The sequence below is a fragment of the Cyanistes caeruleus genome, chromosome 1, assembly GCF_971803275.1.
Source record: "Cyanistes caeruleus chromosome 1, bCyaCae1.hap1.1, whole genome shotgun sequence".
Classification (NCBI taxonomy): domain Eukaryota; kingdom Metazoa; phylum Chordata; class Aves; order Passeriformes; family Paridae; genus Cyanistes; species Cyanistes caeruleus.
The window spans coordinates 90,431,378-90,444,665 of record NC_141701.1 but is presented as its reverse complement, the minus strand read 5'-3'; the positions used below and the strand labels follow the sequence as shown (position 1 = coordinate 90,444,665).

The 13,288-nt window shown below is 40.3% G+C and overlaps 1 protein-coding gene across 1 annotated transcript in view; it reads right to left on the bottom strand.

Moving 5' to 3' along the window:
• LOC147655731 (uncharacterized) overlaps nucleotides 1-13,288 on the bottom strand; it is a 51,576-nt gene that overhangs the window by 32,957 nt on the left and 5,331 nt on the right. Inside the window, exon 2 of the mRNA XM_086899466.1 lies at nucleotides 9,874-9,920. Within this exon, the coding sequence (XP_086755592.1) occupies nucleotides 9,874-9,920 (47 nt within the window). The remainder of the gene's footprint in view (nucleotides 1-9,873; nucleotides 9,921-13,288) is intronic.

Genomic DNA, 13,288 nt, shown 5'->3' with positions numbered 1-13,288 from the left:
AATCCTTTGCCACTGAAGCTGTGGTGCGAATAATTGGTGCTGGGGTGTGGAAAAAGGAGTTCCTCTCTTGCTAAAAACAGAGCCCTGAAAGCTTCCTGCAGAGCTTGTGAAAAAAGACGTTGAGTGTTCACCTCCAGGAATAACCATACGTAACAAATTTCTCTGTCTTTGGGGTGCCTCTTTCTGGTAGGACATAATTACCCAGCTCTGACTGCTCTCAGAACAGTGCTGCGAGTGTCTTGGCCCCCGACCCCCAACCCTTTACTGTTCATGTACTTTCCATGGTGGAAAGCTATGTGGAACTCGATCACTTACTCTCACAAAAGGTCTTTATTTGCACAGAATAGACTGTTTCCCTGCACTGTCATTTTCATATTCAGCAGATGATTAACTTGTCTGGCTGCTTTTCTGACCCCACTGACCCTCCTCTCTTCCAGGTGAACTGCCGCAGCTGCCATGTGAAAGCAGCCTGCTAATCTCCATCAAAAGAGCTCAATTAGGGAAATGTGGCTAAAATGGCAAATGCAGAAGTGAGAGAGAACGTGTTTGCGTGTGAATATGACATTATACATCAGAGGCCTACAAAAGACTGAGGCGATAATTGCCTGTCTAAAAACCTGGCAAATATTTTAATGCAGCCTGTGGCCTCACATGGCACTGTCTGCCTCACTCGGTGACAAGTATTGCTCGTTGATTCGTCTCAGCCGTGTTCCCTTGGCTCGTTCCTTACAGTCATTTAAAACCTAGCTAACATGAGAATGAAGGGGCAGATCATTACAGTAAGCATTAATTACCTGCAAGGAATACCTGGGTATTCTGTTAACTAAACTTGGTGTGCTCCTTTTAGCCTTGCACACTTCTTAAAAGCAGCCAGAGTTGTTTTTAAAACACTGATGACTTTATTCTCTTTGAGATGTGCTGATTTTTCTTACAGTCCCCTCTGCTGTTTTTCAAGGTACTGTAAATGTCCCCAGGGTAATTGTGAAATGAGGAGAAGTGCTTGATATTAAGCTCTTTCCCTTTAATTACCATCAAAAATCCCAGCCTACATTCTGAAACTGTTTTCCTCTATACACATGTGGCAACCTGCATTTTTGCCCAATAGACAGATTCAGAAGAGCAACTCACCTCTTTGGAGCACATCAAACAGCACTCAGTCCAAACATGTATCTTGAGACATAAAAAGTTGTCTGGGTTAAATTAAATTTTCATTTTAAAATGGGTAAGGGAAAATGGTTTTAAGAAGGGTGGTGAAAGTGCAGTGACTCCTAGGGAGAATACCTATTTTCTAATTAATTAAGCAAACTATTCTGCCTTTGAAATTTTCATATTGGAAAGCACTGTTTGGGGTAGGATTCTGTAGTATAAAAATAATTTTACTCCATAAAGGATAATTCAGGTGTTTGGTTATAGGCTTTTCAGTGGCTGCTGCTCAGAAGATGCTGCTTTAAGACAACAATCTTCACCTGTCCTGAAGTTGTTTCTTCTTCTTTAGGAAGAGTACATACTGTCAGCTTATGTCACATGGACCTTATTATCCAAATTTTCTCCTCTATCAGTAGTCATAAGACTTCCAAGGTCTTGAATTCTTTATCTTTTTCCCTCTCAGAGAGAATGGATAAACTGGGTATTTCTTAGATAGTGTAGGACATGAAAGACATCTTTGGTAGTGCAGAGGGAGATTACAATTTGTCTGCTTAGAATGGAAATCTTTTAAGTGGATGCATGTCTTGCAGTCTAAAATCACTTGTGGCATTCCCTGAGCACACTGCAGTGGGAAAAGAGCAAGGCAAGGGTGTGTAATTTTCTCATGCTTGTTGGTCAGAAGTCAATTAGCAGGGCTATGTGATGCTCAAATTCCATTTGGATGTTAGGATTGCACAATGGTGCAGGTAAGCAGGTGCACATGAATAACTAAGGGGCTTTCTTAGATACACTGAAAATGCTGATGGGCACAGAGCATTTGAGTTATATTAACTCAAATGTTAACTACCAAACATTTAGATCTATCTATTTGTATGCACAAATTACCAACAAACCAAATTGGTTTAGTAAGACCCTCCTCTCATTAAAAGTAATTTTTTCAAGATATATTTTTTTGTTTCAAAATAATGTTTCACTTAGATATGTATAATGAGGAGTAAAAACCACCTAGAAAAAAAGCTATAGAAAATACAAAATTAAAACCAAAAAGTATTTAATTACAAAACATTTTCCTGAGGAATGAAAAAAAAGAAAAATATATCAACTTAGAGTCCAGTTATAGTCAACCTTTCCTGTTCAACCACAACACAACTTTCTGTAGTGAAAGAGCAGAACTAAGAAACCTGTGCTAGTGCTGTGTGAAAAGGTTTGAGGCAGATCAAAATAGTTTCTCTTAAATACTGAAAGTGGTCTAATCATGTCAGAATGGGAGGATATTCTGGCTAATTTATACTGCTTTCTTTTATCTAGCTTGACTCAAGTCAGTTAGGTGCTCCTCTGTTGGTCAGGTGCAAATTGCTTTGGATCAATTGATTTAAAGATCAAAAAATGTTTGCTCTTACTTCTTTTTTGAGGTAATGAAACAACTTCTTCCTTTCTTTTTCAAGAATTTGATCCAGCAGTTTCTTTTTTCCTACTAAGACTAATTCTAATTAATTCTCCTTTTCATCTTAGCCTGTCGGTTCGGTACTCTGAGCACAGAAAGAGATCTTGATGAAATGTCTAACACATTTAGCATATTAAATCTGAATATTTCTTGAAGAACTACAAAAAGAAAAGCTTTTCATAACAAGTATTTTGTTTTTTACCTCCAGGTGAGCTATTTCACAGATCCTACATACATAATAGGCCCTTCATAGCTTTCACTCCATTTGCTCTCCTGGTGGTCTGATTTATATATACAAATGGTTAAATGAAACAGGAGCATTTTTTATACTTCAAGTAGAATAATGTGGGAACAGAACAAGACAAGAGATTGATGAGTGAGGTAATACAAGCTGTTCCTGAAATCTCAAATGCAGCTGAAGCCAGGGAAAACAGCACTATTGTGTACATGATGTGCATTTCTTTCAGTGTTCTGAAGCTTATTTCTAAGATTTACCTGAGCATCTCAATTATGTAGCATAAGAAAAGTTGCTTTCTAGAAGAGTAATTTATATGGAGAGACAACATTCATCTTGAATATTTGTTTTGGTCTGCAATATCCCTTTGACTTCTATGAGGTTCAACTTGGATATTTATTTTCAATTTAAATAATTTCTACTCTCAGAGAAGTTGTGACTCATTCTTTCATGTTTTGCAGCTAAGAAAGTAGACAAACTGAGTAAAAACCTCTCAAAATTATTTACCATCACAGAAATCATTCATGAAGAGAAAAAAAGCACACTGCAAGGTTTTGAGTGCCATCTCTGTGGTGCAGGTAAACCCTGCTACTGTGCAAACTGCTCTGCCAGGGTAAACATCATCCCTCCTCTATCTTCTCTTAAGTGTCCCTGAAGTCTTGGAACTTGTCTGGTCCTTGGTAGAGTTTTCCTGACCCTGTGCAAAAGAAGCAGGGTTGAAGGGACTTCAAGAAGAAGACTGGTCTCGTGTCATCACAAGATAATGTCAGCTGTATTTACACATTGAGGTCACTAGCTTCATCTAGGACTTCAATACCCCCAGCAAAGATGACCCCAAGAGCTATCAAAGGAAGTTGCTCCTGTGCTTTAGTGTGTTGCTGCTAGAAAGTTAATTTTACTAGTGCCTGACCTGATTCTTCATTCCATTTAAACACATTATGTCTTGTCCCATCTGACAAGTAAATAAAGAAAAGAAGCTGCTTCTTTTGCAGCAGTCTTTCATGTACTTTGAAGTTATGATGTTCCCTTTTCATCTCTTCATATCAAGGATGAAAAGCCCCAAGATAACCTTTTCTTTTTTTGCCCTCAGTACTAAACTGGATTCATTCACTGAAGCCTTCTTCCAGTTGCCACGTGCTTGTTGAAGTTCTCACATTTGTGGCTGCAAATCCACATAAACGTGACAGAGACTTCAGAAGGAATAAACCTCATCTGAAAACCGCTGTCAGCTGAATGCAGACTTTTGAGAAGCTCCAGACTGAGACTTTAGTTCTGTTTCTCTCTGGAAACCATCTATACTTCAAGAGTTTACTGAAGGGTTGATTTCTTCCAGCAGGTACCCCATCACAGACAACAGTAGCTCAGGTATTCAAAAAGAGAGCTCTTGCACTGTAAGGCACTCCAGTGTGCTTCAGCTTTAACAACGTGATCCCTTCTCATCACAGAAATTTCAGGAAAATGTCAGAGATTCTGACTTTTTAATCCCAAAAGGGCACTATTACGCAAAATGTCTTTTGGAACACAGTGAATAAATTTATGTTTCTGAAAGTTTAAGGTGTAAATGGTTGACCCTTGGGAAATAAACATACTGCTTCGCTTGCTGCTTTAATGAAGGTCCTCTGCCAGAGAACATGAAGTTCTTTATGGAGTTTGCTTTGTAATATTGACTTACTTACCTGGGCTGGCAAGGAGCTCATATCTCTCCATCAAAAGTCACATTAACTGCTTCTCTGCTGCCCAGCATGAGGTGCTGCCAATGCTGTAAAACACACTGGGGCTTGACCAGGCTACTGTCTCTCCTCGCTGCTATTCAGGAAACTCAAAGACCTGCTACTGTCCCACCTGCTTGATCCCACCTTCCTGGGCTGCACTACTTGTCCTTAGTTACAGATTCTGGCCATCAGATCAATTCCTATAAACGTGTGTTATCCCCGATACACAGCTGTTGCAAATGAAAAATATACAGACCAGATTGAGCACCTATTACACTTCTGCTCAATACTGTGTAACAAGATTGATGACTCCTTCAGCTCCCAGTCCTGCCCCTACAGAAGTCAATACGTTCATTGCCAATATGAACAGGAGCAGCTCCCTATTTTGATAGAACACAACCCCCACAAATGTACCTCCCTCTATTCCTTGCTCCCAAGGAGAGCCTCAATGCCCTTGCAGGTTGTCACACTTCCCTAAGTAAGCATGAACTTAATGCCCCCTGCAAAGAGGAAAACACACGAGTGCAAAACCACTGGCAATGAGATGTTGCCAAAGTGTTCAGGCTGGGCAGCAGGCTGGAACAGAGTGCTTTGCTGAGCCTGTTTGTGCGTGCACTGAGCTGGCCTAACTTATCTGTTAATTGCTTTGACCTGTTTGTTTACTTCCTGCTTGGGAATCTCAGAATTTGCTGCACTCAAAATGACTTCTAGATTGCAGCACTGAGAAAACATTGACTTAACCTTTTCAGTTACTCTGTGTCAATATTTCCTGCCTATTCATATGCATGTGCTATTGCACTGGATAAACCGGGATTGTGTTCAAAACTAATGCTCTTCTATTTATCAGGAGGCATCGCATTGTGCAGGTACACAAAGCACCCACATGAACGTCTTTAATAAAAAGCTTAACCCTTATCAGACAAAGAACACGTACCCACGGAGCATCGGGCTGGAACATCTCCAATTTAGAAAGCTTTTCTGGTCCTTGCCAGTGCTCTCCTCACTTCATCACCTCTCACAACTGGAGCACCAGGTACAGGCAGCGTTGATCCCCATTTCCCAGCGGCAACAAGCCAAAAATCAGGAAGATACACTCAGTGAGTTCTTTCTGGGACACAACCTTCACCCTTGGGTTGTGCCATTAGATGACAGTTCAAAGGACAGCCCAAAACTGACCAGTAAGCGTTCTGGGAACACTAACCCCGGCAGTGAGCGGTGCCATCAGAACTATTAAGATCAATAGAGTGTTCAGTCCCTTACCCCAGCATTTTGTGTGGGTTATGTGTCAGGGAGCAGAATGGAAAATGAAAGTCTGTTAGAAACATTTAATTTTTTATTTGAGATGACAAAACCAATTATTTTGTTGCTGATACCCAGCATGGCTCTTTATTCTGCTTAATTCTGTATACCTAACTCATTACTTAAGATATATTATATTTCTCAGAGGGCCATCTTATGAAGTACTTTTGGGACTCTTGCATCTAAAGTGGACTTTGTAAAAACAAACTTTGATCCGACTTGTTTGATCTAAAAGCCAACCGAGCTAGGTAAAAGATGAAGAGCTGTTTGTGCACTGGCTGCCTTTTTGAATAATTCTTTCCTTAAGCAGTCAAAGGTTCAACACAGTTCAAACTAATCATAGTTTTGCTTTTTCATGGTGATAATTAGAAATTTTCCTATTTGTAAGTTACATGGTTCTCTCCTATGCAACATTTGTCAGATTAGCCTTTAAATCAAACTTTAATCTGCCATTTTGTAACTATGTGGAGTTTTTTATTTGGGTGTGGAGTTTTGTTTTGCTTTTTAATGAGCTGGTGTTGACTATTGTTTTATTTTTCTTAACTTCTACAGCCTGGCAGGCATACTCCATTACCCAAAGCCAGGGGAGGGCATAGGAGTGCATGCCTAAGAGATGCAAAGAGAAAAATCACTAAAAAACCCCTTGTTTTCAGACTCTCAAATACACTGTAGGAAAACCCCCTGGAAGGGCAAGGGCTGGGGGATGATTTTCCAGAGAACAAGTCTTGTTTAACCAAATATACCTGTTAGCCTAGGTAGAAATGGGGATTTGGAGAGAATCCTCACTTTACCATCTTGTTCCTCCACCAAAAAACTGAATTGCCTGGGCACATAAGCAGGAGCTTATTTTTCTCCAGTGATCAGACAGAATATATCTAGACAGATGACAACAAGCAGTACTTGTGACATGATTCATGTCCACCCACCTGCAAATTAAATAGGCCTAGCACCTAAAATCAGTGAAAATAATTTATTTTATTAGTTAGTATAGAAATTTATCATCATTGTCTTTTCTTGTCACTCCCAGAAAAGGTGTGCAACCGATCTCTTATGATTTTTTTTTTTTAATCTTTCTTACACGTAGTGACAAATATTTTATTCTGTACACTGGTTTTCAGTATTGAAACAAAATGTTTTTAAGTCTTAGAACCTGCCTTTAGGGGAGATTTTATTTCAGTTCATGGGTTTGTCGATGTAGGATGGACAAACTAAGCAGCATCTCAGAGTATTTTTGCAAACTCTGTGACTGAACAAGAAGCATATTTCACCAGTCTAAACCTAGCTCTTGCACAATCTTAGTCAGCCAAAGAAGCATTTGGGACCCTAAAGTAGGACAGCTTTTTGGTAAGACTGTTGCAAGTTGGAAATTGGAAGCTGAATCAGACACAAAATGTTTGTCTTTGCTCAGACATCCAATTGAGGAAGTTTAAATGCAGCTTCCCTTTGTTTAAAAAGTAAAGCACATGAATCAAGCCTTTTACTTAAATCTTCCAGCTTTCTCTGAGAAACGATATCCCTTTCAATGAGCCTCAGGCATTCCCACTTGACTCAGGTTAATGCGTTTGGTCTCTATAGAAACAGCAGCAGATCCCACATGTAACTTGGAAAGGTCACCTCACTTTTGTACAAAAGCTCACATTGTCTTTTCCTTCTGTTTCATAAAACAGCAGTAAAAGGAAGCAAAAGGCAATGCACTGTACTCATCCAGAGTCTCAGGGCTCTTCTGCTCTTGCAGACGCTGATGAAAGGCCAGGCCCTTCAGTGCTTGTGCTTGATGACCATCCTGGGTCAAAAGGAAACACGAGCTTTTAAATAGAAACTAAATAATACCATTGAGTTGGCAGGAAATTCAAACTGTCCTGAACTGTCTGGGAGCCAGCAAAGCTAATGAGCTGTACCATTTCCAAATGGGCTGTTGGTAACACCATCTGAGAGCTTGTGTACATACACAGTTGTGCAGGTTTGCCTCAAAGCATAATTCAAAATGGATTTAATTAAACAAGAGAAAAAATAATATGGAAACGTAAATAGATATCAAGCAAGCTTATGTCAATTTGATTAAGGGAGCAGTTTAAACTGAAGCAAAATAATCCTCTCTTAAATAGAGCAGAGCTGTCTTTTATCAAGGGTTTTCTAGTGCTTTAGCTGCTCTTGGTTTAAATAGCAATTGAAGTTAAAGACAGTCTGCAAGACAGTTCCCACCCTCACCATCATGTCTGCTAGTACAAATGGTGAAAATTTTGGGACATGGTGATCGGTGAGAGACAGAGAAGAATGTTTTATGGTATCAAAGAAACATTCCTGTAAATAGCCTTTTCATAGGAAAATGGAGTACTGGAAAGGAAAAAAACCTTCCTGAATTTCATATGTTTTGAGAGCACATTTTTGTGTTTCAATGTTCAGTAAACACAGGTTTTAGTGCAAGGAGTATTGTTCAAGGAGGGGAGAAATATAGGTGAGAGAGCTCTGCTTTATGTGCAGAGACATTTCACAAGCAAGTCCTGTGCAAGCAAAGTGGTGGTTATTCAGGAGGCTAACTCCAGGCCACAGCCACAACCAGACAGCCCTGGGCCAGCCCAGCCAGCGCAGCACTCCCATTCAGGTTTTCTCTCTGAGGCTTGTGGGTTGCAGGATTCATGCAAACACCATCCATACGCTTTCACTCTGCCTTCCTTACGCAGCTGCCTTCTGCACTGTGGTACTCTGGGCAAAAGCGAAGCTGTACAGCTTGGGAGTGCATTTATTGAGAGCATGGGTTGTGTGGCTGAGAGTGACTGTGCTCCCCTCAAAGCAGTCACATAAAATAGGATGTGTGCTTTACGCGTAAAAGGCAAACAACGAGATCAGCTCGGTATTTGATAACAGCTCAGACCTTTTGAGTGCAAAATTCCCATGTCTGTGTAGTACCAGCAAGTCACTGGCTTTTATTATCTGCCCAGAGGAATGAGCAGTTGCATGGAGACAGAACCACTCCTGGGACCTGGGCACATGGCAAGTGACTCTGGTTGATGCACATCTTCAGCTCCTGTTATGTTATTTGCCAGCTTTCTAGGCTGTGCAACACTAGTCTTACTTTGCATTTCAACCCAATCTTCTTGCAAAAGGATGCTGCTGGAGTCTAGCCAGCCAAGACCCTTCAAAAGAAATTTGCTTAGAAATTTGCTTAGTTATAATGTAAATTCAACTTCAATTTATCTCAAACCCATTAATGTCTTAACAAAGTATTGTTTATACGAAAGCAGAGACTATCACAGGGCATCTTTCAATTTTCTGGCTCCCTCTCTGCTGCCCTGGGAAGGCAAGAAATTGAACTAGGACTCCACAGAGACTGCCTGCAGTCACAAATGTGAATAGTACCTAGCTTAAAAGGCATCTAAGTGCAGGTGAGACCTTCAGATGCCACTGTAGCACTTACTGCTGTAAATCAAAGCAACAAGAAGTGCTTCAGAAGCATAGTTCATAAGGGGCTATGCTCCAAAGCCAGATTTCACTTACTCTTTACATTAGTTTTCACAAGAACCAAGAACAAACATCTCTGAGGGCCAAATTTATAATTAAATGGAAGTTCCCCATATTTTTCAATGCAGATACCATAGTGCATGAGATTTGGCAGTCCTTTGATGAAGCTATATTGATAATAGCATGTACCATTTAAATCTAGTATTTCTCAAGTTAGAGCTGAGGTGTGTCCTGCACTCATAAGACTCATTTGTCTAATCTTGAACTGAAGTCAACTTGATTACTTTTAATAAGTGCTCTATTAAAAGAAGCATCAGATATACTAGGGAGATATGACACTGCTCCTCAGTTATCTTCACCATCACAATAAAACTCCTGTCTTTATACTGAGTTATTCCTTACATTCATATATTAATTGAACCTCCTTCTTGTTGAACACTCTCCACTGTTTTTTCCTAGCTTAAAAAAAAAGGGCTTGCTTTTTTTGCTGCAACTCCAGCTCAGCCTGTGCCCAGATAAATAAATGCCTTGTGTGCATCTGCAGACATCTCCAGGTTGTCAGTTCTTTTTCTACTCACCTGGAGCTGATGCCCTGGAAGACACGTATTATTTGCCCCAGATATTTCTAAGATGGGAATAATCAGACGTTGTGTAACAGGAATCCAGCTCTGCTCCGAGCAGTATGTTCCAAGTTAGAAAGGTTTTATTTCTCTTCGAGGAGCTCTGCTTGCTCAATGTAAAGTAAATAGCTTCTCTCATCTGTGGAAGATTTAGCAGGAGAGGGGAAAGGATCAATGCCAGCTCTCTCTGTAAAACATTAGTGCACTTGCAGTGCCTGCAATAAAATTTTAACCTTTTCCAGCTTCCCTGGGGATGGGCAGGTATTCAAAAATATCAGCACCCTCATCCTAAAGCTTCACTTTGCAAACCAAAATGAATGAGATGTTTAGCAAACCACTGATAGATAAATCATAACATTCTCTTCTACTAGACAAATAGCATATTTTATTAAACAAACAGGAGAGAGATTACCACTTTCTGTGGGAGTCAGAGTTTAACATGAAGGACTATCTGATTTTATCAAGAGCTGAAATTTCCCATTAATTCCATTTTTATTTAAAATTAATACCCATGGAATTCTGTGATGACCGAGGCAGGTTTTAGTCTAGCATATTTTGAACATCAAGTAGCTTGTGAGCACAGCAGCAGCAGTACTGCTGCAGACTTGCCTGCCTGTATTCTCTTCATTTCTTGGAAAGGTCTGTGTCCCTGTCAAGGCATGGTACCATGGTGGCTGCCCAGATCAGTTCTGAAGGGAATTGGCTCAGGCCTTGAGTGTGGTGTCACGCTGCCGGGTGTTGCTCACAGACAAACCCGCCACAAAGCGCGTGGGTAGGAGCAGGTCACGTTGTGTAACAGCCCTCAAGATGCTGTGGAGGCTTAGACGTCCTGCAGGGAACCTCAGCTTTTTAAGCACAAAAGGTGCTCTTTCATTTGACTCCGGCAGACAGAGGTGATGGCACAGGGACTGCCTTGGTGAGGTGGGGCTTGGACCACCAGTTCGGCACACGTGTGACATGCGAGCTAAAGGGGCAAGGAGAGGTTTTGCTTGTAGTAGAAGTTTATGGAGAAAGGCAGAAAATGTGGGATGAGAGAGGTCACTGCTGCAGGCTGTCAGCAGTGCCCACGAAGAAACATTAAAAACATAGATCAGCTCAAACTAAGACTGACAGTCATAGGTTGGAGGAGGGAAGGACAGAGAAGGTTAGAAATCTGCCTAATTATGACATAGCCGTGGCATATTATCAATGCCTCAGCTCTGGAAACAGACACATAAAACCTAAGGTTGACACCTCTAAGTAAGTGTCTGACCAGCAAGAATCCTTTAATGCTGGTGCCTGAATCCTGACTACTTTTTGCACTAATCTCCCTTACTGTCTTCTTGCATGTGGATTCTAGATCACTTGTAAATAACAAGTCCTTTTGAAAGCTTTCAGGGTGAAAGAGTATACTACATCTTTCCAAAGCTAAATTGGATATACTGCAGAGCTTAAAAATTTTAGAATTTAGAAGCTATATGTATACTTACTATCTATCTATCTATCTATCTATCTATCTATCTATCTATCTATCTATCTATCTAATCTATCTATCTAATCTCAGGCTCAGTGGGGACCTTAAAACTCGTTCTAACTACCTGAAAGAATGTTGCAGTCAAGTAGGGTTGAGTCTCTTCTCCCAGGTAGTGACTGACATGGCCAGAAGAAATGGCCTGAAGTTGTGTTAGGGGAGGTGTAGATTAGACACGAGGAAAAAATTCTTCAAAGAGAGGATGGTCAGGCATTGGAATCCTCTGTCCAGAGAAGTGATGGAATCACCATCCCTGGAAGGGTTCAGAAGGCATGTGGATGTAGCACTTAGGAACATGCTTTATTGGTGAGCAGAGTGGTGCAGGGTTAATGCTGAGACTCTTTTAGGTCTTTTCCAGCCTTAATGATTCTGTCACAATATATTTATATGTATTTATTTATATTAGATATTTAAAAATGTAAATTGCTGTCTCATTTACTGCTACTTTATTAACATACGGCACAAGCAAACCTCAAAGAACTCCAGCAGTGTTTTTAAGGCTCTAGCTCATCAAATTAAATCTTCCAGCAAGATCTTCTGATAAACACATGCTTAGCAAGCATGTAGCCAGCCGGGTCTGGGCCTGACCTGCTGTGCCACGCTAATTATTGCCAAATGGGCAGGGTGTGCTGGTGTTCGCCACTGCAAGAGTCTGCAAGAAACTTTCTCTCCAAATCCTGTCAAGGCCTCCAGCAAGGGAAAACCAGTCTTTCAGTTCCCTAAACTCAAACTCTACATCTCTGTGGCAGTGTTTGCAACCCAGAAGGGATAAACAGGGAGGGAACAGCTGCCTGAGATGAAATAGTAATGCAAGGTACAGCTGGCCCAAACTGATCTGCAGAGATCTGGCTAATAGGAAGTCAGAAGCGGGGAACTGCAGTGCAAAAATTGGAACTGATGCCACTGGGGCATATTTATAATAAATTATTCTGAAACATATGTACTATAAAATTAAGTATGTGTGTAACTCCACCCTCAGTTTCTGTCGTAACAATGTTTTGTGCTCACTGTCAAGGGAGGCCAGCTGCACTTGCAAATTAGTGTTAATTTTGAAATGCAGCTGTCATATGCAGTGGGTCAGAGTAATGAAAAGGGTTTTAATAAAAATCGAAATTAGTTAAATCAGAGTCTCATAAGTAAATTCTCCACAAGAGGAACAAAATACTAATACCTCCTTTGTATTTCTCCAGTAATTCAACATTCCAATATCATGTCAGTCACCTTATTTGCATTTTGTCATATTTTGTGGATTATTCAGTATTCAATTGCAGATCCTTCAGAGCCAGTGCAGTGAATCCTCTGAATGCATATTACTGATAGCTCCACAATCAGTATTCTGCACTCATAACATGGAAGGAATTAACTGATTTTATGTGCTTATGACATTCAGAGTAAAATATCTGAAAGATATTAGAGTAGATAACATCACTGTATGCATGCATAATAGCATGTATCCAAACAATAAAAATTGTAGGGAAAATACACACTGTTAAATTCAGTGTACTTCCCTGCCAGTAACAAACTAACAAAACTTTAATAACATTTGTGGGTTTTTTTAATAGAGTCTCATTATAGAATATTTTTTCTACAGCCTTTTGTCTCTCACTCCCTAGGCAGCAATCCTGCCAGTTCCTTGATATATGCTTGACTTTCAGTATCCATGTAATCCTAGAGGAGTCAGTGGGACTACTCATAGACTTAAACAGAAGGAGGTGAAGGATAGAAGACTCAGATTGTCTCCCTGAAAAGAGCTCATCATGACCCTTTGAAATGGCCAAAGCCTATGGAGCATAACAGAAATGTGCTCTTGAGAAAGGGAAAGCTAAAATTTGAAAGCTCAATTTGATCCTGATACATGCAAGC